The sequence below is a fragment of the Manihot esculenta genome, chromosome 3 (genome assembly GCF_001659605.2).
Source record: "Manihot esculenta cultivar AM560-2 chromosome 3, M.esculenta_v8, whole genome shotgun sequence".
Classification (NCBI taxonomy): domain Eukaryota; kingdom Viridiplantae; phylum Streptophyta; class Magnoliopsida; order Malpighiales; family Euphorbiaceae; genus Manihot; species Manihot esculenta.
In genome coordinates, this window is record NC_035163.2 from 15,270,172 (window position 1) to 15,294,723 (window position 24,552).

The 24,552-nt window shown below is 34.0% G+C and overlaps 1 protein-coding gene across 5 annotated transcripts in view; it reads right to left on the reverse strand.

Annotated features, from left to right (window-relative positions):
- The window catches only part of LOC110611882 (calcium-transporting ATPase 9, plasma membrane-type), a 39,028-nt gene extending 15,064 nt beyond the window's left edge, over positions 1-23,964 (reverse strand). Inside the window, exons 1-19 of one of the 5 annotated variants that reach the window (XM_021752421.2) lie at positions 23,802-23,964; positions 23,159-23,329; positions 22,152-22,268; positions 22,025-22,064; positions 17,857-17,972; positions 17,645-17,776; positions 17,469-17,558; positions 16,764-16,833; positions 16,132-16,202; positions 15,951-16,034; positions 15,785-15,862; positions 15,638-15,709; positions 15,350-15,433; positions 15,181-15,263; positions 14,986-15,094; positions 14,846-14,901; positions 14,686-14,728; positions 14,498-14,581; positions 3,328-3,465 (exon numbers count right to left, since the gene is read on the reverse strand). In XM_021752421.2, coding sequence (XP_021608113.1) covers positions 3,328-3,465; positions 14,498-14,581; positions 14,686-14,728; positions 14,846-14,901; positions 14,986-15,094; positions 15,181-15,263; positions 15,350-15,433; positions 15,638-15,709; positions 15,785-15,862; positions 15,951-16,034; positions 16,132-16,202; positions 16,764-16,833; positions 17,469-17,558; positions 17,645-17,776; positions 17,857-17,972; positions 22,025-22,064; positions 22,152-22,268; positions 23,159-23,329; positions 23,802-23,804 — 1,641 coding nt within the window. In that variant the 5' untranslated portion in view covers positions 23,805-23,964. Of the gene's footprint in view, positions 1-3,327; positions 3,466-14,497; positions 14,582-14,685; positions 14,729-14,845; positions 14,902-14,985; positions 15,095-15,180; positions 15,264-15,349; positions 15,434-15,637; positions 15,710-15,784; positions 15,863-15,950; positions 16,035-16,131; positions 16,203-16,763; positions 16,834-17,468; positions 17,559-17,644; positions 17,777-17,856; positions 17,973-22,024; positions 22,065-22,151; positions 22,269-23,158; positions 23,512-23,653; positions 23,679-23,801 lie in introns of those variants that run through there. The other 4 variants (XM_043954598.1, XR_006350143.1, XM_021752420.2 and 1 more) reach the window with 4 other exon arrangements.
- Positions 23,965-24,552: the final 588 nt, after the last annotated feature.

Here is a 24,552-nt window from a genome sequence, read left to right on the forward strand (position 1 = left end):
CACATCGGTTGTGCAAAGGGGTAATGTGCCCCTTATATGGGCCATAGCTAGCTTTTGATGGAGTTGGGCCTGGCCCAAATTTAACAAACAGTAATACCCTAAGATAATCATTCAACATCAATTAACTTGGAAAAAGAGGAAAATAATAACATACTCAGGTCCAACACTGTATCCCTCTCATGAAGGACATGGGGAGAAAAAAGAAAAAAAATGACAATTAACAGAGAGTTGAATGTCCACTAAAAAATTTTCATCCAAAACAAGAAGCCGGTTAGCGCTAATCTAACAATCTCGCATTAGATAGTGATGCAAACAATAAGAGCTCCTAGGAAAAATAAGATTAATAGCTCAAGAACTTGGAATTACGGTCAGAATCAGATTCAATGGGTTATTCAACACCTGTTATAACTTATAGCCTTATTTATGTTCCATTCCAATAATTAGCTGTTGGTATAGTATTTTAAATTTCATGGTTAATTTTGTAATTTTTGGGTTTCATATGATGTTGTTCGGAGTGGCAATTCGGGTTGGCGCTTGGCGGGTCGTTTTTACATCGACACGAATTCAACACGAACACAATTAAGGGTCAACACGAACACACACATTAATGAATGTGTTAAAAATCTGAACACTAACACGACTCTTTTATTATATGTTTTATATATGATATGACATGATTAATTTAATCTATTGAGTTAACACAACAGGACACGATCTAGTTAACACGATTTGACACAACTTAAGATTACTTATTTGACACATTTTAATACAAATACAATATCTTTAATATTTATAAATAGTATATTATATGAAATTTATATATTTATTTTTTAACATTCATAAATTTAGTAATATATTAACATATAAAGCTTAATTATTCAATATTTAAAAAAAGTGAGATTTCAATACTTAGCAAATTAATATTTTAACAAAAAATTTAAAAGACTATGATATTATATATATACATATATTAAATAAATTTTAATAAACAAAATAGAAACAAACTACAAAAAAAATATTTATATTGGATAATATATCTTTTTTTTAATAAAATAATTATGAGTTGGCGGGCAAAAGTGGGTTGGCAAGCCATAACGACCTTTATAGCTGCAATTTGAAGAATCATTTACTTTATGGTAGTAGTGGTAAAGACAAACTAAAATTCTTTTAAAAAACGACCATTAACATAACAGCCATCATTTAAAATCATGCCCATAATTCTCACGTTCTCATTTAGCTTTGCTTCTTGAAAACTAAATCTTTACAAGTCCTAATATCTATCTAAATTTCTATATACTCTAGCTTTCAAATAAATCCAAGACCTAGCCTAAACATGGTCGCGGCCACATTCGCAGTCGTGGTCAGACCTATAACGGCCGTAACGTAACGGTAACGGTCTGGAGCTACGCAAATTTTTTTAAAAAATTTGCAAAGTTCATAGATAAAATGATATTGATTAGATTTAATTTAGAATAATTTATACAAATGCATAATAAACATAAATATATAAAATATAGATTATTTAACTTAAGTTAAACATCATATAGTTTAAAATATGAAAAATCAACATAATCTTTATAGATCGAGTAAATTAATAGCTTAAAGTATAATTTTAACTCAAGAATAACACTTTTATCCACAAAAACTAAAAAAAAAAAAGGGAAAAAAACAACAATTAAAAAACTAAAATAGATAAAATTTAACTAACTTTTTAGTAGAAATAAGCTTGGAAATAGAGTAGTTTATAATGGATCTAAGCTTATATGAGAAATATGCAGGGAAGATTGAAATTTGAAAGAGAAAGGGAAGAGAAAACTTAAAAAATATCGTCTTTGAAGATGCTAAAAAATGTAAAAACTAATGAAAATGAGAATAGGGAGCAGAAGATAAAGGATATAAAAGAATTTTAATTATTAGTAATGGTCGTTACCGTTATGTAACAGTCGGTAACAATCGGTAACGGCCGTTACGCCTACAAATCAAATCAGGAGGGGCCGTTGTATAATGGGATAACGGATAACGACTCCCCCAAAACCCATTATGTAACGGCCGTTATTTAAAACCATGAGCCTAAATGACTACTCCTACAAGCTGTCTACAGTAGCTTCAGCTAGGGCTGAGCATTAATCAGTTGTATTAAAAAACCAAACCTAACTTTTCAATTTTTTGGTTTGATTTTGGCTATTGTTTACAAAATAATCAATTTTTCAGTTAGTTAATTCAGTAAAAACCCAAACTAACCAAACTGAATTTGCCTTCCATGTAACCCACTATCATTTAGCTATGTATAAAAAATCCATTTTCCTTTTAGAAGGGCATCATCCTTCTTCCATGCACCTCAGTTTCTCACTCAAGCTTTTGTTCTCCATTTCTCCCCTCATTCCTCCTCTCCTTCTCCATTTCTCATCTTTGGTCTGGGTATCTACTTCAATCAATGGCTCCCATTTTACTATGAACATCTGTGGTAAACATCTTCAAATTTGCTGCTTTTGTGCTACCATGAAACATCAATCATCGACAGCTGTGATGGGTTTCATGCACAGTTGAGTCGTCAAGCCATCAGCAGCTATGCAACTGCTATGAATGGTTGATTGGGACCTCCTCAAAGATTACAATATGTGGCTCCTTTCAAAGCAATTTCAATCATGATTGTTCTTGTGTTACTATTTGATTTGACTAGGACCTCCTCGATAATTACGAGGCCGCTTTCACTGCTACTTGCTTGTTTGATCTTTTTGTTCTTTTAAATACAGATTATAGAAAGATTGTTTGATCTTTGATATCTTCTTTTATTGATTGAATATTTCTATTTTCTTGAACTGATATATTTCGTAATCCAGAGTTTGAAACTAATATTTTTATATTTTATGATGTACTTGGACTTCAGACAGGGAGTTAAAAGCGATGAACTAAACCCAAAAAATAATCGATCTACTAAATTTGATGAACTTTACAGGAATTGAATAGAGAGTAAGGGGACAAAATGGAAATCTTTTTAAGAAGTGTTGCTGCTATTAACACTAAGTCCAGGAAAAAATAAGATCCCCCCCCCCCCCCATTTTTACAGAAATGAATTCTCTACCATGAAATGATTACCATTACATCAACAAACTTAGGAAATTGTTGCTTCAGTTCATAGTAAGAATAATTTTCCTTAAAAAAATGTGAAATGTTTCAATAGAACCACCCAAGACAATCATGAAGTTAAAAAGAAAATAAAAGAGAAAAGAAAGAATATAAGACAACTTTGATATTGTCAACTTGTCTTGAAAAATTTATCAAATGAATGGCTAGAACAGAAGAGGCAAAGGGAAATAACATATTCACCTTGGGCACAAAAACATTGCCTGTGCTGTTCTGTGCAACACCCTCACATAACAAAGAGTTAACTTCAGAATGCAATTGTGAGGAGTCATCTGGTGGATTCATCTTCTTTCTCCCAACATAAGCTTCAACTACAGTCATCTGAAACATATAAAAAATTGCACCACTCAAACCAAGACATGTATAATTTTTTAATTAGATGGTAAAATTAATGCAAACATTATGAGATAGTTATTTGAGTGTGTCCATCATGCATCCTTGATATAAGAATAGGAGGATGAAGAATATTCGATCAAATAAAACATTCAGAACCTTTAAAAGAAAGGGGAAAAAAGCAATTAACTAACTAGAATATAGGATTCAAAATCAAATAAATAAATAATGAATGAAGTTCCCAATATACTTTACTATGAACTTTTTTCAAACTAATCATGTGGACTAACAGAAAGGGCATAGAGATACTTGGATGAGTTACATATGCTCCTCAAAAATTTCTTCAGGCTAAAGATGGTTGTAATTGAGAATTAGTAAACATTTCAAAAATATATAATACATTTATTACCATTTGTACATTAACCAAGAAAAAAGATATGTTACTGACTAAATATTTTATACAGTAAAAGTATCCACAACTGAGTTTTTATTAAAAAAAGATCATCATGTAGTTGAGCATTATAACTCAGATGGAAAGGCACAAAGACAAATATGAGATGTTGACAGGTACTACTTGAGCTAAAGAAAGTGCAGTAAGTTATAAACCATTTCTACTTTTCCACTTCATGGTATGAAGGGGATTTTGGCATGATATAAGTACACAATTTATTAACCATACTGTTATTACTTGACATACTGTTGAATTAAATACACAGTCTAACTGGAAAGAAACAAACAAATCATTGATCTGTTAAATTTCTTGCACTGTCATCTTTTTCCTAACTTTAAAGTAAGACTGAATCCATTTTTCTCGGAAAACTACAGTCCACAAATAAAAGCATGAAACTTTTAATATCATCACTTTCCTCAATAGTCTAAAACAAATAACACATACTTTGTGGAGATTATTGATGATGGTGCCATAAATTTAAAATGTGGAGTTGGTGAGGCAACTGAAATACAAATAGGTTTACATCATTTTTATTTTAGACTTCAGGCCTATTTTTCCCACAATTATATTTTGGTTTGATCCTCATTGTATCACTTTTAACTTATTTGCTGATTCTAGTGATATGATTTAATTTGATTAGTTATAATTCTTTGTATATAAACAGTCATGTAAATCTCCTGTGAAAATCAAGAGTGAAATACAAGAATACTCTAAAATTCTCCAAAATTTTTCATGATATCATAGTTTTTTCTTCATTTTAGGGTTTAAATTCAATTTTTCCTCTTTAGGGTTTCTAAAATCCTAGATCTACTTTTTTAGTACTATCCTATCTAGGGACCTTTTCACATCTCACCGTCGGACCATCGCCGACCAGACCGTCTGACCATCGCCGACCAGACCGTCCAGTTCCGACACCGGAAAGCCACGCGCATGAGGCTCACGCGCACTTCCTTCCCGGCGCGAGATTTGTCTGACGCTGCTTCGCCGCTCAGTCCACTCCGATGCCATTTTCGACTCTCTTTCCGACCATCCCATGCCACTAGCTGGTCTTTTGGTGATTTGGTTGGACTTTCTTGTGTGTACAACCTTGGGTACCTTCTATTTTTTCACGGTTCATTTGCTTTTACTATAGCAGACGGTAAAAAGGTCTTGATTCCTAACTTTAATAATCTTTCCTTACAAATTAGTCCTATAAAACTTAATGAAACCAATTATCTTTGTTTGATCAAGGTCTTTTTTGTTGTTTATCAAGGCTAGATGACTGCAGGACTATGTCACTAGTAATAAGAAGCAACCGAATGAGAGTGATCCAGATTTTCCACAATGGGACTCGGATAATTGTCTTGTTATGACATGGTTATTTAATTCTATACAACCTCATATCTCTAAGTCCTATTTGTTAATTGATACTGCTGCAAAGACATGGAAAGCTTTATCCTTAACTTATTCCAAAATTGGGAATGATGTCCAAATTTATGATATTCGAAATAAAATCCAAAGCAAAGAGAAATGACCATCTCCCAATTTCATTCTAAGCTATGTGGCTTATGGCAAGAACTTGATTACTATCAGGACTTCTAGGGCAAACTATCCTGGAAATGCAGTCAAATTTCAGAAAATAATTAAAAAGAAGCGGGTTTATGATTTTATTACAAGGTTGAATAACGAATATGATCCAATTCATGTCCAAGTTTGGAAAATAATACTTTTCTTTCTCTAAAAGAGGCCCACGCCCCTGTTCAATAAGCGAAAAGTCGTCGACATGCTATGCTCTATATTGCACCAATTAAAAAGGTTTGGTTGGCTACTAGTTTGAGCACTCCTAATTCTGAGACATATCACCTGCATTGTGACTATTGTAAGAAATCGAGGCATACCAAGGAGACTTGCTGAAAGTTATATGGCTGTCCCACTAGAGGCCGTGGGGGAAACGAGGTACCTCCAAAACTCTGGAGGAGTCCTTTAAGGAGACAACAGCGGTGGTTGAGTTCCTTTTCCCCAATGAAATTTAGAGTCTCAAGCGCCTCCTATTTCATATTGACACCTCTTCCTCCTCTAGTGCCACATCTAATTTTGTAAAGTCAGGTAATGCTTCCTCTCTTGATATTGTTCCATGAATTATTAATTCTGGTACGAATAGACATATGATAGACTTTCTAAATGCTTTCTTAATTATTTTCCTTCTCTAACTAAACCAAATATAGTGTCAGAATTGCTTATGACTCTTTTACTCGCATATCCGGAACAGGCTATGTTATTTATGCATCCAATATTAAATTATCATTTGTCCTTTATGTTTTCCATTTTCCTATAAACTTTTTATCTGTCAGTGCTATCACCAATGCTCTTAACTGTAAAATTGAATTCTTTTTTAATCATTGTGTTATTCAGGATCTCCTCACAGGGAAGAGAATTGACAATGATAGAATGCATGATGGCTTATACATGTTAGAAGGTGATCTAGATTCTCCAATATCTCAAGCTAGTTTTGGAGAAAATAGAAAATAATACAGTGGCACAGATGGTTAGGTTTGCTATAATTCAACTTGGTTCTTTATTTTATGATGCTTGTGAATATGTTAATCACACTAGAATCTCCTATCCTTTGAGTCATAATAAAAGCCAAATTCCTTTTGTTACTATTCATTCTGATGTTTGAAGGCCTACTCAAACTGTCTCCTTATCTAGTAATCCATAGTTTGTCACTTTTATTGATTGTTGCACTCGAATAACTTATGTCTATTTTATTAAAGCTAAAAGTGATGTCTTTTCTTGTTTTCAATATTTGTACTTAATTTGATATTAAGGTGAAAATTTTGAGAACTACAATAAAAGAGAATATATGGATAGTAGGTTTTTTGCTTACTTGGAGACCAATGGAATAGTACACCAGACAAGTTGTCCTTATACTAGTGCACAAAATAACATTGCTGAAAGGAAAAACAGATGTCTATTGGAGATAGCTCGATCTCTTATGTTCACCATAAACAATGAACATAAAAATGAGATGCAGTCCTTGTATCTACTTATCAATAAAATTCCCCTCAAGACCCTTGACTTTATGAATCCTTTGAAAGTTCTACAAGAAAGAAATTCATACATTATTCCACCAAAAGTATTTGGGTGTGTTTGCTTTGTCCATACCAGAACGGCGGGAAAATTAGACCCCAAGGCCCTTAAACATGTGTTTGTTGAGTATTTTTCAATACATAAGGGATACAGGTGTTATCATCCTCTATCTAGGACAGAAATACTTTGTCAGTATGGATATTACCTTCCGAGAAGCTGAACCCTACTTCAGTACAACCCACTCACATATTTAGAAGGAGAATAATGAGCAAGAAGAGGTGATTCTGAATTTTGTGATTCTGAATGATATGGTTCAAAAAGAGAATTCTAATAGACATGGGGAGATATCCAATCAGGGGGAGAGAATTGGACATTTAAATAAGTTAAATTTAAGGAGGTATTCGAGGAGAGACAAGGTAAAAGAAGACATTATGCAGTCTACTCAAACTCAAGAATCTTCTTCTAATGAGTTACCCACAACTCTTGAATGCTCCAATAATTTAGATAAATCTATTACACAAATAAAAGGTAAAAGGTGTCAGATCTTGTCTTCCTCCTATAGAGTCTTTACCTTATCTATTTTCTCTATGTCTATTACACAAGATTAGAAGTAAGCTCTTGCAAATCCTAAATGAAAGGGAGCAACGATTGAAGAAATTGAAGAGATGAAAGCACTGGCCAAAAAAGAGACATAGGAGCTTATCACACTCTCACCTGAGAAGAAACTTGCTGAGAATAAATTATTGGCTGTAAGTGGGTTTCACGGTGAAACACAAAGCTAATAACACAATTAAACGGTTTAAGGCCAAATTGGTTGCTAAAGGATTCACCCAAACCTATGGACTGGATTAAAGAGACATTTGCACCAGTTGCAAAAATAACTCAATCAGAGTCCTATTATCTTGTGCAGCCAACTTGGACTGAGACTTACAGCAGTTTGATGATGTGAAAAATGCTTTCCTTCATGGAGATTTAGAGGGATGTGAAAAATGCTTTCCTTCATGGAGATTTAGAGGAGATCCCTCCTAGATTTGCTAATGAGAAGACACAAAGAAAGGTGTACAAGTTAAAAAAGGCTTTGTATGGGCTAAAATAATCTCCCAAAGTTTGGTTTGACAGCTTTAGCAGAGCCACGATGTTCTTTAGTTACCAACAAAGCAACGCTGATCACACTCTGTTTATTAAATATCACAAAAGTAAAATCACCCTTTTTTAATGTGAATGTTGATGATATAGTGGTGACAGGTGATGACAAAGAGGAAATGGCTCAATTAAAAAGGTTGTTGGCTAAGAATTTGAAATCAAAGATATAGGAAAGTTTCAATATTTTCTAGGTAATGAGGTGGCTAGATCAGAAAAAGAAATCTTTATCTTTCAAAAAAAGTACATTCTAGATCCTTTCGAAGAAACTGGTACATTGAGATGTAAACCAACAGAATCTCCCATTAAAAGTAATCACAAGATGCAACCAAGTACTAGTGAGTCCGTGGATATTGAAAGATACCGGAGATTGGTACGAAAGTTAATTTATTTCACATACACTCGACCGGATATAGCATATATTGTTAGCTTAGTTAGCCAATTCATGCATGATCCACGCGAGACTCATATACAAGCTGTCCTTCACATCTTGAGATACCTAAAGTCTACGCTAGGAAAAAGTCTTCTTTACTCCAAACACACACACTCGACCAGATATAGCCTATGTTGTTAGCTTAGTTAACCAATTCATGCATGACCCTCGCGAGACTCTGTCCTTCGCATTTTGAGATACCTAAAGTCTGCACCAGGAAAAGGTCTTCTTTACTCCAAACACACACACTCGACAAGGATATAGTCTATGTTGTTATCTTAGTTAGTCAATGCATGCATGACCCTCGCAAGACTCATACAAGCTGTCCTTCACAACTTGAGATACCTAAAGTCTACGCTAGGAAAAGGGCTTCTTTATTCCAAACATGGTCACCTCTGGAGTGGTAAGCTTTTACAGATACAGATTGCATAGGATCTCTCGATGACAAGAGATCCACCTCTTGTTACTGCACAATTGTGGGAGGAAACCTTGTCACCTGGAGGAGCAAAAAATAAAGTGTTGTCACTCGATCAAGTGCTGAAGTAGAATACAGAGCAATGGCCCAAGGTGTGTGTGAACTTTTATTGTTGCAAAAGTTATTGAAGGAGTGAGATTGCCCGAGAGAGACAAGATAACTTTATATTGTGACAACAAAACTGCCATCGGTATAGTACAAAATCCAGTTCAATATGACCGAAAGAAATACATTAAAATTAATCGGCACTTCATTAAAGAAAAATTAATAGACGGTGTCTTGAGCTTAGTTAACGTGACTTCTACTGGGCAACTTGCGGATGTGTTTACTAAATGGCTCAACAATAGAATCTGCCATAATCTGATTTGCAAGTTGGGCATGTGTGACATCTATGCACCAATTTGAAGGGGAGTATTGACTAATTTGCTGATTCTAGTGATATGATTTGATTTGATTATGAATTTTAGGCATAAATTAGAATCCTTAATCATCTCTGTAATTATTTTTTAATTATTTGATTCCTTTTTAGTTATAATTCTTTATATATAAATAGTCATGTAAATTACTTGTAAAGATCAAGAGTGAAATACAAAAATATTCTAAAATTCTTCAAAATTCTTCAATCACAAAACTAAAACCTCTCTTCTCCACAAATAAAGTATCGCAACCTTAAATATCATCACCTAGGTTACCTTTGTGTGTGGATCGCTTCTATACATAGAACAAAACCAGGAACATAAAATGTCTTTTTCAAGAGGCTAGGTTTCTTTCAAATGGCTTATTTGGAAAAAAAAAAAAAAAAAAAAAAAAAAAAACATTATTTTGGATTGCACACATAAATAAATGAAGAAAAGGTCATATTAGAGATCATAAAATGTATAATATATTACTTTCAATTAAAAAATGCTACCAACTACATTTAATGCTCTAAAAGTCCAACTTGCAGAATTTATAACATAACCGTTGAGATTCTTTCTATAAATAGCCTAGATTTGTAGTAATAATTAAGGATATGATTAGGCTATAATTAAGAATTTAATTTATTTTCTTACCTAGTATGTACTCTTATGAGTAGTATATATACCCCAATTGGCTTGAGGGAAATAATCAAGTATTTTCTCTCAAATCTTATACTTTCTTCTTCTTCTTTTCATCATCGGTTTCATGGTATCAGAAACTTGATTCACCTGTGAGTAGCAGATCTGCCACCTTGCTTTGGAGACTTTCTGGAAATCAGTTGGTCTCACCACCTAGCCCATCCTCCTCACCGGCTTCCAATCGGCTTCTCGATGAAGCACTGGTTTCATGGTATCAGAAACTTGATTCACCTGTGAGTAGCAGATCTGCCACCTTGCTTTGGAGACTTTCTGGAAATCAATTGGTCTCACCACCTAGCCCATCACCGGCTTCCAATCTGCTTCTCGATGAAGCATTGCCGCCAGAATAGGTCCCACATGCTACTAAAAGCAATCTGTCTCTGATACACGCGTCGGCGCGTGAACCATCCTCCGGCGACCGTTTCACGCTGGCGACTCTTCCTCCAGCATCGCCTGGCACTGGCGACTCTAGCCCAGTAGGTCTAGTCACCTGCCCAGTCCGTCTTCACATGCCCCTTCGTGAACAATACCTTCGAGACTGTTGGTTACGTCCTGAAGCAAGTTTGTTTCTTCAAACTCTCTCTCTCAACATGTCTCAGAGGCATATAACCCTATACAGCTCACATGGCCCAATCAAATAGAGTAGACTCACATTCCAAACCAAATTCAATCACTCTAAATGAAGCAAAGTACAGAGAATATCAATTCCGAGCTACTCAGCAACATTCTTCTCCAAACATCGCTCATTCTGGTAACTCTTTTGCTTATCTAACCAAGTCTTTACCCATCGGCTTATGGATCTTCGACTCTGGTGCTTTTGATCATATCTCTGATAATTCCAATATTTTCTCTAATCTTGTTTCACCTTCTACATCTAAAGTCACATTAGCTAATGGTTCACAAACTCAAGTTAAAGAGATAGGTAACTTATATCTCCTTTCTATCCCCTTGACTAATGATTTATTCACCCCTGAATGTCTATACAACGTAATCTCTATTAGCAAATTGACTAAAGATCTTCATTGTTCAGTCATCTTTACTGCTAAATCTGTGGTTGTGTAGGACCGAAGTACTGGGAAGATGATCGGAGCAGGATACGAGTCACACGGATTATACTGTTTTTCCACGTCTAACCCTCCAAGTGCTTTTGTGTCTACCACCTCCGCTGAACTCATTCATAGTCGTTGGAGACACTCAAGTCTAAACAAATTACAAAAACTGGTTCCTAGTCTCTCTTCCTTGCCTTCTTTAGAATGTGAGTATTGTCAACTTGGGAAACAAACTCGAGCTTCTTTTCCCAAGCGAGTCAATAATAAGCCACTTCTATATTTGACATTGTCCATTCAGATATTTGGGGTCCAAGTCGGGTTAGAACAATTATGGGATTTCAATATTTTGTTACCTTTATTAATGACTATTCTCGTTGCACTTGGCTTTTTCTAATGAAGAATCGTTCTAAGTTGTTCTCTATTTTTCAAAAATTTTATACTGAAATCCATAATCAATTTGGTGTTCACATTAAGGTATTGCGAAGTGACAATGCAAGAGAATATTTGTCTTCCTCATTCTTATCTACTCAGGGTATTACTCACCAGACTTTTATTCTCATACCCACAATAAAATTGGATTGCCGAGCGAAAAAATCGACATTTGACTGAAACAACCCACACCTTACTCCTACATCGCAATGTTCCATTGCGTTTTTATGGGGAAGATGTCCTTACTGCCTGTTACTTGATTAACCGAATGCCTTTCTCTGTTTTGCAGCATCAAAGTCCTCATTCTGTTTTATTTCCTAACCAAAATTCCACCCAGTTGTCTCTGCGTGTTTTCAGATGTATATGCTTTGTTTATGATCATACCCTTTGCAAAGACAAACTCCAACCCAAATCGATTAAATGTGTCTTTCTCGGCTATTCACGGTTTTAAAAAGGTTACAAATATTATGATTCTACTACTAACAGATATTTTGTATCTGCAGATATCACCTTTTTTAAAACCTCTCCTTACCTTTTTTTAGTCCAGCACATAAAACCTTTGATCCTAGACCTTTGCCTATACCTCTGACTCTTATCTCTCCTTTGCCTCAAGTGTGTCCATCTCCCACTCCTACACCTCTTCAGGTCTACACACATCGGCCTCACCCATCTGCTAATAACAATGATACTTCTCTCTGTAATGCAAGTACTTCTAATGACTCACCTCTAGTTCCATCGTCACCTACTTCGGTCATGCCTTCAGTAGCAACAGCTACTCCTCTTGCTCTCCAAAAAGGTATTCGCTCTTCTCGAAATCCTCATCCTATTTATAATTTTGTGAGTTATCATCTTTTGTCTCCTTCCTATTATATTTTTATTTTCACCATGTCTGTTGTTTCTATACCACCTGGTTAGTCTATTGTTGGTTGTCGATGGGTTTACACAGTTAAGGTGGGACCTAATGGCAAAATTGATCGCGTTAAAGCTCACCTTGTAGCTAAAGGTTACACACAGATTTTTTAGCTTAATTATAGTGATACTTTCTCTCCAGTAGCCAAACTAGCTTCTGTTCGCCTCCTTATCTCATTGGCTGCAATTAATCATTGGACCCTGCATCAACTAGACATTAAAAATGCCTTGCTTCATGGAGAGCTCGTTGAAGAAGTTTACATAGAGCAACCTCCAGGGTTTGTTGCTCAGAGGGAGTCAGGCTTAGTATGTCATCTTCAACGCTCCTTGTATGGTATAAAACAGTCTCCAAGAGACTGGTTTGGACGATTTAGCACTGTAGTTCAACAGTTTGGAATGTCTCGAAGTAATTTTGATCATTCCGTACTTTTTCGTTATAATGCTGATAGATGCATCCACTTGGTGGTCTATGTTGATATTGTCGTTACAGAAATGACCATGATGGAATCTCTCAGCTTAAGCAACATTTATTCAGTCATTTCCAAACTAAAAACCTGGGATAATTGAAGTACTTCTTGGGATTGAAGTGGCACAGTCTAAAACAGGTATTGCAATTTCTCAACAAAAATATGCTTTGGACATATTGAAAGAAACAGGCATGTTAGACTGTAGACAAGTGAACACTCCTATGGATCCAAATGTCAAACTGGTTCCTGAACAAGGAGAGCCAATTAAAGATCCTGCTAGATACAGAAGATTAGTTGGCAAGCTAAATTATCTCACTATCACTCGACCAGATATTTCCTTTGCTGTAAGTGTGGTTAGTCAATTTCTTCAAACCCCATACAGTAGTCACTGGGATGCAGTCATTCGCATTTGTAGATATATCAAAAGAGCTCTGGGACAGGGACTACTCTATGAGGACAATGGTCACTCAAAAATTGTTGGTTATTTTGATGTAGATTGGGCAGGTTCCCCTTCAGATAGACGATCTACTTCAGGATATTGTATTATGATTGGAGAGAATCTTATATCCTGGAAAAGTAAAAAACAGGGTGTAATTGCAAAATCAAGTGCAAAAGTAGAATATCGAGTTATGCTTTAGCAACATGCAAACTCATTTAGTTGAAGCAACTCCTTCAGAAATTGAAATATAGTGATACTGCCAAATGAAGCTCATATGTGATAATCAAGTTGCCCTCCATATTGCATCAAATCTAGTTTTTTATGAGAGGACAAAGCATATAGAGGTGGATTGCCAATTTATTAGGCAAAAGATTGAGTCGGGATGCATTTCTACTAGCTTTGTCAACTCAAATGATCAACTAGCTGATGTTTTCACAAAATCTCTTCGAGATTCACGAATCGAGTATATTTGTAATAAGCTTGGAGCATATGACATGTACGCTCCAGCTTGAGGGGGAGTGTTGAGATTTTTTCTATAAATAGCCTAGATTTGTAGTGATAATTAGAGATATGACTATGTGATATGATTGGGACATGATTAGAATGTAATTAGGGATTTAATTTATTTTCTTACCTAATATGTACACTTGTAAGTAGTATATATACCCAATTGACTTGAGGGGAATAATTTGCTTTCTTCTTCTTCTTTTCAATTATAGTCATTTACATATTGGAAGACTACTTTAACATTCCAGATTTCGGGAACTGGAATGTTTCAAGTAACAAATCATCACTATCTCTTCACAAAAAAATTAAGTTTATGATATCTTAATCAAAATTCACCATAAAATATATGCTCTTTTAACTTTGCCCCAAGTTAAAACCCATTCATATATATGAACAGAAATTTTTTTCCGCACTATAATATTTCAACAGAATATCTGAAAATGGGACAATTCATGAACATATTATACCCCAAGCAGCTAAACAATATAAAAATGAAGACATGCTCACACGGCCATGCCTATTTCAAAAAGTAATTCTTCTAATCATAGTGCCCACCTGATTCAAGGTCAATGTTCCAGTTTTATCACTGCAAATTGTTGTTGCCGAGCCCATAGTTTCACATGCTGAAAGCCTACGGACCTGCAGATCTATTGTCGTCAGATAAAAGTGTTATATAACTAGAGTTTTAAAATAGAAGAAATTGGCACAGAAGACTAATAAGGAGAACAGATAATGATACTTGCCAAGGCTTTATCTGCCATCATCTGCCGCATTGAATATGCGAGACTGTAAGCCAATGAAATATAAAAGAAGATGAAAAAGGGAACAAGAGAATAGGAAAACTACAAGGTCAGATAGCTTCAATATCATAGTGGCATAACTTATAAAATGACTCATACTTACGTCAGGGTAACAGCCAAAGGAAGCCCCTCTGGCACAGCAACAACAACAATTGTGACCTGACGGCTCAACAGTAAGTCAAGAAACAACAAAACATTTGAAAAAATTAAAAAGTCTATCCAGGGATTGCAATTTACACATACCGCAATTGTAATAATTTTAATCACTCCATCTACTGCCTCACTGAACTTAGTGTGGCCTTTGACAAACTGGGTTTCTCCATTTGAGTTTTTAGTATTTCCAGTAAAGTATCTAGAAATTTGGATGAGATAAGAGTTGGTAAGGTGGAACTCAAAAAATTTAACAAACCACTAACTGTTCAAAGATGTTAAACTCACCGACCCAAAAGGACAGCAAGAACAGATATAGCTACTGAAAGACCAACAATGCCTATAAAAGTAGCAACTCCATTCAAACGTACCTATCTCAAGTCATTAAGTCATTTTCTTAGAGGTAAATCAGAAGAATTGCAAGAGGCACTGTTAAGTAACAAAACTATAAAGAAACCTGCAATGGAGTCTCTTCACCAGTATCCTCTGAGATACTTGCCATCAATAATCCCCATTCAGTATTGATTCCAACACCAGTTACCTATAAATGGATAAGAGATGGATCTTCAGATACTAAAGTATAAATATAAGGTACAGCACAGAAGCATGCTACAAATCATTGCATTGAACAGCACAGAGAAAGGAAGATCAGAGAATAAACAAAAACACAAGAACATAAATAAATGATCTATCAGATATCAGGCATCAAGTTATAGAACATCAGGGAGAGGAAAATAACAGTTACCAGCATAGTTCCAATGCCATCTGCAACTTTGCATCCAGACATTAAAAATGGTGCCTTATGATCCTTGTGAACCTACAGGAAAGATCAAGCATAAGAACAGTAGATCTATACAATAAGAAAAACCATATAGGTAGAAGGCTAACTAACAATTTTGCTTTCGCCCGTCATGCTAGACTCATCTATAGCAAGAGAATGACCAGTGATGAAGATACCATCAGCAGGGACCTAAGTGAAACATCCCAGTACTTTAGTTAATTAGCAGAAAATTTTGAACACACAACACAAAACAAAACTCTTCTAAAATTAAACTCACCTGATCACCTATTCTAAGGGGTACAACATCACCAACAACAATATCAAATATTGAGATTTTCAATGTTCTACCACCTCTCATGACCTACAAAAATTTTCAAATTATGGACTCACTCAGAAACCCAATATTTAAAAATGGAAAAATAATCACATCTAACAAAATATAAAGTTTAAAGATATACCTCTAACTGTATATTTTGCTTTTCTTCATTTAAGTTTTGAAACTGGAGAGACTGGCGATAGTCACTAACAGCTAGTGAAAATATAAAAATAAGTCAAAAAAATACCACTGAAGTCATACTAATGGAGAAAAAAGAGTAAAAAAGAACATAACTGATTGCATTCAGGTTTAGATCATATTGGGCTTTGACTAAATCTAATTCACCATCAAAATGTCCATTTCTTTTTAATCAATAAGATCACAGAACTAAAACGAAGGGCAAGAAGTTCAAGTTGGAAACAAAACGTATCCTAGCATGATGCCAAAATTAATCGGATGAACTAAATGCACAACCCAAAGCCCAGTGAAAACACTAGCTAAGCATCAACTCAAGACTGATTAAAACAATAATATCTCCTACTTTGTCTAATAGAAGTTTTGACCAGTCTAACACACAGAGCTGTTCAGTAAAATTATAAGAATGATGAAAACAATAAGAATAAATTTTTGTTAGGAAATCAATAGCATGAGATCTTTGACAAACCATTCTGAACCCATATAATCATGAATACCCAAACTTTCCTTCTTCTCATCGCATATGAATATCAGATGTATGGACTTTAAAAAGAAAGTAATGCAAATCAAATTCAATACCTGTAACAACGATAACAAGAATGACAGCAAAAGCAATGCTTGCCCCATCATACCATCCTTCTTCCAAACCCTGTGAGGATATCAAAGGGTAAACAAGATAAACATCGGTTTAAAGAGTTTAAAAAAGAACAGAAAACCCATGATATGGGTTCAGCCAAAATAATACTTATCAAACAAAGGATCAGGTTTGCAGAGAGAACCATGAAGAAAACCAAAACATAGGCAATTTTTTCTTGAGGCTTTTAGCTGGTTAGGAAAGAGTAAAATGCTATATGTTGATCTTAAAGATACCAAATTGTTTGATATCAAACTAAAGTAAAATTTAAAAAAAAAATGCATAGTATAATTACTGATAATTTGTTAAATAAATTTAGCTGAAATAAAATTAAAGTGACCTAATTGGAATAATTGATCTTTTGTAACCATAATAGTATTCAGGTATTAGTTTGGTGAATATTGGTGCAATTTACCCTCAAATTTTTATTTAACATTTTATCTCATAATAATGTTATTGTCAGAATGTGGCATGTTATGACCTTGCTTGCGTCCTAAGAAAATTCTGCAAAATTTAATACAAGCCAACGATATAGCTCTATGCATCAACCTAGAACCAGATTTATCACAATAAATATTGACTGAGGAGTGGACTCATTTATCTAGGTTAATGATAAAGGAAACGAACTTATTTAAGAAGACCATGCATACCTCTGTTTTAATTCCCAGGACCAATGATGCCACGGCAGCTACTATCAAAATGATAAGGGTTAAATCTTGCCATGCTTCCCAGAGGAACCTCTGAAATATATGTACAAAATAAGCAAATATTTCTAATGCAACTCAGAAACTAATAAACAAATATCAATCAAAAGCATGTGTTCTACCAAGAAACTCCGTCCTTTCTTACGAGGATAAGTATTAGCTCCAAATGCATTCCTACGCTTTATTAAATCATCCTCATCTCCATGGATTCCACTCTCCAAATTTGTTTTCAACATATTAGATAACCCTTTAGCCTGATGTATTGATCAGCAGTATGTGAATTAGGTAAAGTAAATTGATGTAATAAGGAAAAAACTTTTCATAATTGACTTACACCTCCATACTGTTGTAAAGCAGAAAAATTATGATCCCTGGTCATAGAAGCTAGCTGTTCTAGTCCAATTTCATAATCACCACTGGGATTTGGGTCTGCAACTATGGGACATCTCACTTGCAAGCAGAATATGTGGAACAAATATAATTAGGCCAGAAAACCAACTAATTTGAGGTATAAAATGAAGAAGCCTCGAAATAACTTATAAATTACAGATAATTGTAGAAAAACATCTAGAAAACATTAAAAATTAGTCAGTTTCTGATTTAGAAATTTTAGTTTACAAAAAAAACTTAAAGCACCAATGGAGTTGTGTCACACACACTAAAATTACACGATTCAGGGACAAAATTAGACACTCGGAAATTATATTTTTATACATAAATAAATATGTATTAAGAGAAGCATGAAAAGGTTGCCACGTAAGCACACCAAGAGTATATAATTCCAGAGTAAAACTACCTTCTAGGGTGTGATTAGTACCATGGACCCTAAAAAAATTAAAACTAAAATCATAATCAAACTTACCTCAAAGCCTAGGAAATTTTCTAATGCCAATAACAATGGGCCCTCAAAATTTGTTTCTTATGGTAGATCACGGCATCAAACACATCTAAGTCATAATGAAAAAGAAGGATGGCATACCAAAACAGTAATATTTAGCACCTTCAGGCCGGCAAAACACCTAAACTAAGCAAAAAACTACGTTTGGATGGTATGATCTGCCTAACAAATAATTATTGAATAGCAACAACTAGAAATATTGCACACAACAACCGCAACTAACTTAGCATGAAATTGACATGGATAATGGATACGCCAAATCCATTATTCAATACAGTCCAAATATTTAATAAGTCTATCAAGTACAGTAGATTATATTTTGTCTGCAACAAACAGATTGCATTTATCTATTAGTTTCTTATCAAATTTCTATTATCTTAACTTACTAGTTGCTTATCCAATAATAGCTTGTATTAGCCTTCTACTTTAATTAAAAATATTATGATTATGTGAACCTCCACTATGCAAGGGGTGGTTTCTCTTTATTCAATAAACAAGCTAATCAATAACAAACATATATGAGATTTAAGACTCTCTCCCATTAACGAGATAACAAACAAACAAGCTAATCCTTTCCTATCAATCATTTCATAATGCAATCCATGACCTGAGAACATAACAAGTTGGTATCAGAGCCAACCGTCATGGGTGATCCAATAAATTTAAAAGAGAATTTAAATTCTTTCATGCAATGATTTTGATCAATGACTTAGCTCAGCAATTTTCTGAACTAGTTCGAACCTTCAATAAAAGGAGGAACCAAAACCTAAGATAGAACGAATAGTAGCCAACAAAATTTTGGTCAGCAAGCTATTGAGAAGACAGAAAGACATTTGGAGACCCAAAATGCCAAACTTGACTTTACCTCGTGTGATGCCATAGATAACCCATTATTATTGTACATTTTGGGATCTTTAAGAGTAGAGGTATTAAATCATGCTTTAAAAGAACATGATTTAGTTTAGAATGAAATCTGGATATACCTATAGCAACCACATACAACATAAAAGAGTGTTATGATAAGGGCCAAGGCTATCTTGAATCCAAAGCCACGTGGGAGTCTATTAATTATTTTTAAATTGCACATCCTACCCTGAAACTTGAGGACAAGCTCCTTATCCAAGAGGAGGGAGATGTTATGAATAACAAATAAACTAAATCTATTAATCAATAGAGTCTAGATATTGAGTAAGTCTATCAACTATAGTAGATTATATTTTATTTGCAACAAATAGATTGCATTTATCCAGTAGTTCCTTATCATATTTCTATTATCTTATCTTATAGAATAATAGTTGTAGTACTATAATTGTATGAACCTCCACTATATAAGGGGTTTCTTTTTATTCAGTAAAAGTATAAAACAAGCATATTGATAACAAACATATGGCCAAATGCATATTTACACACCTGAACTATTGGACTTTTACTTATTAAACATTTGGTTTTCGTGACCTGATATACACCTGAACATTAAAAAATCACTACTAACAAAGACAATTCAGCTCTCACAAATGGAAGTGAAATGTACACGTGATTACCTATCAAATACATGCCAAATGTCTAACTTTTAATAATCACCACAACCAATAAACAAATCTCTTCGCCAAGGCATCCACCTGCTCTTCTCCTTCCAAGGCATGTACCACTTACCATTCACAATTGTAACAAAACCAGAAGCTTGCTTAGCTCTTCACAAGTTCCATTATGTTTTTAATGTGGTGCAATGGTAACAATACCAGAAGCAATAGTAATAATGCTAGAACCAGAAGCTTGACAGTGTAGGAGGAGAAGAGGTACAGGAAGTTAGAGCTTGAGTGGAGGAGAAACGAGAGGAGTTGGTGTTCCATGATTTTATGACACACCAGGGCAAGTCATGCCTAGGGTGTTTCATGGGTATAGAAACATTGATAACACGGATGATCTTCAACCGAGTGCAATGTATCCTATGTGAGTTGATAGCATCTATTATTCCATTTTCATAACTTGGAGTTGTCTTGAAGTGATTGGTTATTATGTCATAAATCCCAAACTATTGTGGAATTGTATCACGCAATAGTGTATAGAAAGAATGATGCAATATGTTGAATGGATAGAGTTGCATACGCTCATCCAATTATTGTAAATATATATGTGTCTCCATTGAAAAATAACGAAGGAATCCCAAAATTTTCAAACAAATTATTAGACCGCTAGTTCAAAATGGAATGTTCTCCCTAAAAGATCTCTACTTCAAGTTACTGGCAGCATGTGCAAGTGGATATGGTGAAATACTCAAGACAGCCAAGATAACCAAGATCAAGAAAACATTAAGTGTGCAAGAACCCATATTCATCTTTACATAAAGGTTGAAAGAGAAAAGAGAGAACAAGAAGAAAGCTTGGAGAATTTGAGAGAAGAGAGAAACAAGCAACTTCCCTCCACATAACTAGAGTCTATGATGTCACCTAGCCTAAAATTGATGAACCCACTTGAACTAAAACCCAGTTACCAAAGGCACTACCCTTCCTCTATACAAAAACCAGCCCCAAAAACTTATCCTCACCCTCACCTTGGAAACCCATCTCCAATTCACACCAGCAGCTTTATAGCCGCTAACCCAAGTTAAACATCTGCCAGTGACTAAAGGCCACACTTTGTAAACTTGTCTGTAACGGAATGGACTTTCTTTTTAAGATCTTCCTTGGTAGCCCATGAAGGCTGTGTTGGATGTTTGGATCATTTTTCTCTTGTTTGAAAAAAAAAATCTTCATATTGCTATCCCATGAAGTCTGCTTTAGGGATGCTTGGATTCAACCAAGAGATTCTTCTAGAGAGCATTACAAGCAAAGAGGGTTCCATGTAGTGTGAATTGTGGATCTAAAAGTATCTTAAAAATTAAAAAATTAAAAATAAAAAAACAAGCTATATATATATATATATTATGGGAATGTTGAGGAAAGAAAGGGGTCAAAATGAAATTAGACAAGAGTGGAATAAAAGACAATTCTTTAACTTTAAAGTACCATTTCCTTTTGAAATTTTAATGTATCTATCTTATCAAATGCAGCAATCAGTCCTTTCTCTTAGGATACTAAATTTTCAATAAGGGAAGATTGACAATGAAATCGTTTGTACAATGACAATTTAACAGCTAGGGCAAGTTGAAATTCCTAAAGGTCTTTCTTCTAACTATCCCTATGCAATTTTATGCATTTACGCTCAAAATATATCTGTAATTTTTTTGACAGGATAACTGCATTTTTATCAGTTTCACAATTAAATACTAGATTTCCTTGATATCCTAAAACTTGGAAAAAATGGGTTGACACTACTTTATCTATTGTAAAAAAATTCAGAAATATCTTTTTTTTTGTCGGATTCATGAAATATCTTTAAAGCTATAATTTTTGTTTCAAACATTTAGAGCATCAAATTTTTACAATTTGATTTGGAATAGCAGATTAATCTTTAGCTAGACATAATAATAGCCTTTTCTCAATATTATTTGGCTTTGGGTCAAAGCATCCAACCCAAACATATGAACCAAGTTCACATCTCTAAAACCAAACATATATAAAAGCAATCAAATAGAAATTTGAAAAACTAAAAAAGAGTGAGATACCAATTTGTCGCTCCCCAGCCAATTTGAAAAGTAATGCTGCCTGTGATAACAAAGATCCACTTTAAAAAAAAAAAGTATAACAATCTCCATCGGTCATTAAATAGTATGTTAAGAATACAAAACATACTCTTATGACTTGTGCATGAGCTCTAATCATCCTTCTTCTTTGTTCTTTCTCTTCTTCCTTTTTTAAGTCCAAAGTGTATCGAAACCGACGTGAAGCATTTAGAACAAGTGCGGCTTGCTGTAAACGGCCAATGCACACATTTAGCCCTAATTCCAAGACGAAAAATACATACAAAGCTTGGGACAATTCCATATAATTCTAAAGCACACATCTACCACATACGTAGAAAAGAAAACTCAAGCCAAAAAAAAAAGGCAAAAAGAAGTATCAAAACTTTCTTGGTAATTCATAGTAGCCATCCCTCAACTTTAGAGGCTGTTACACTTCAGTCCCTTGTCTTCAATTTGTTATCACAAAGTTCCTCATCTTTAAATATGTAATACATTTTATGTTTACTTATCTGGAAAAACTAATTTGTGGCAGTGACATAGTATAAAAATTAAGAAATTAAAAAATCAAAAAGTGCCACATAAATATTAACAACATTCTCTCCCTTAACACACTTTTAAATTTTTTTAATTTCTTATTTTCCACTTTGGCAAACTGCGGTACTCCCACGTATCACTTCCCTCATGTAAATGAACTGAAAATTAACTAAGAGATTTTTATATAATGTTCTAAAGATGAGTGATTTTTATGTAACTGTTAACGTTTTATAAGATTTAACAAACTAAAGATGAGAAATGAAGTGTAACTACCTTTAAACTGAGAGACAATGGATAAAAATTACCTACATTTTCTTTATTTGCTTATATGGAAACACATTTGCAGTGCACAACTGATAAACAATTGGAAATCATTGCAGTTAATCAAAATGCAAGTAGTTGCTCATTAAATCATCTACAATGCAGTCCCTGAGCTTGGAAAAAATTCCTCAACAAACTACTTGAAAGACCCATTTGCATGTTCAAGTATATATGAAAAGGAAAATGCATCACAAAATCAATTGTAATAAACGCAATCATTCCATTAATAGAAAAAGAGAGAATTTAGAGAAGAAGAATTACCCTCCAGCGCCTAAGTGTCTCAAGAGGAGCATTTTTGGTATGAGCAATATCAAAAGGACCAGATTCATTATCCAAGGAATGCTGTTCGAGGTGGTCTTCGTGGTTGAGGACGTCGTCATCCTTCGTAGCATTACCCACCTCCAAGTCGAGGTGCCGCATTGACGACGAGGGCTGCAGCAATCCATTGGAAGAGAAACTACTACTCATCACGACGACGATGATAATAATATTACTATTACAGTATTAGTATTACGAATTAAAGTCGCTAGAGAAATGGCAAACTGCTCCCAACAGAGCCGTCGACGTAAGAGAGAGGCCTACTCAGTCTCTCGCCCCCCAAACAACAAACACAACAAAGAACAAAGCAACCCCCTTCCCCAAAAAAATAAATAAATAAATAAATCATTATTATTGCTATTAAAATTAAAAATAATTTTTAATAAAAATTAAAAAAAAAAAAAAAAAGAGGCAAAAACAGCATGTTTAGGAAACAACCAGATGGAAGCTGGATACGATTGATGTTGCCACATAATCCTGCGAGATTGGCGGGTTCTTTTGACGGAGACTACAATGCTTTTTTTTAATTATATTTTTCTTATTTATTTACGAAAAAACTATTTATTAAAAAGAAAACAGAACTCACCATTGTTGCTATGCTACTGAAACAGTGAATTATCCTCTTAACAGCTGCGAGTGAGAGGTAGCAAGCGAGCCAAATGGATCAACTGGATCAGTCTTTGTGTTATAAAAAAATCCATAACAGTTAGTGTTCGTGTGGACTTTCAGACTCGCTCAGTATTTGAACGATAATAATGTTATTTGGAAACTTCCTGGAAGGTTCCCGCTTACAAGGACTTCCCCAATTTACCCAAAAGTCAGAGACGTTGTTCCTCCGCTCCATAATTTCCATTTTGTGAAAATTACTATTTAATTTATGCTAGAAAAAATTATTAATTAATTTATTAATTTTAAAAAATTAATTAATTAGTTTAATAATTAAACATTATAAAAAAATATTTAAAACATTATCAATATGAAAAAATTAATTAATATTTTTTTATAAAATTAAAGGATTTAATAATAAATTTATTTAAATTTTATAAATTAATTAATAAAATACTTAATAATTAAAATAAATAAAATGATTAATTAGTAAATTTTTTATAATATTATAAATATTTCAATATATTTTTTAAAATTAAAATATCAACTAATAAAGTTTTTAATATTATTAAAATTAAATAATAAATTTATCTTCTATTACAAACTCATTCTACATTTATATATTTTAATAAATTTTTCGTTTATTTCATAAAAAATTAAATTTTTACTCTAATCAAGTTAGTTTAATTTAGTTTTCTTCCCTTATTATGATTTTTGTGATGGAATGAAAG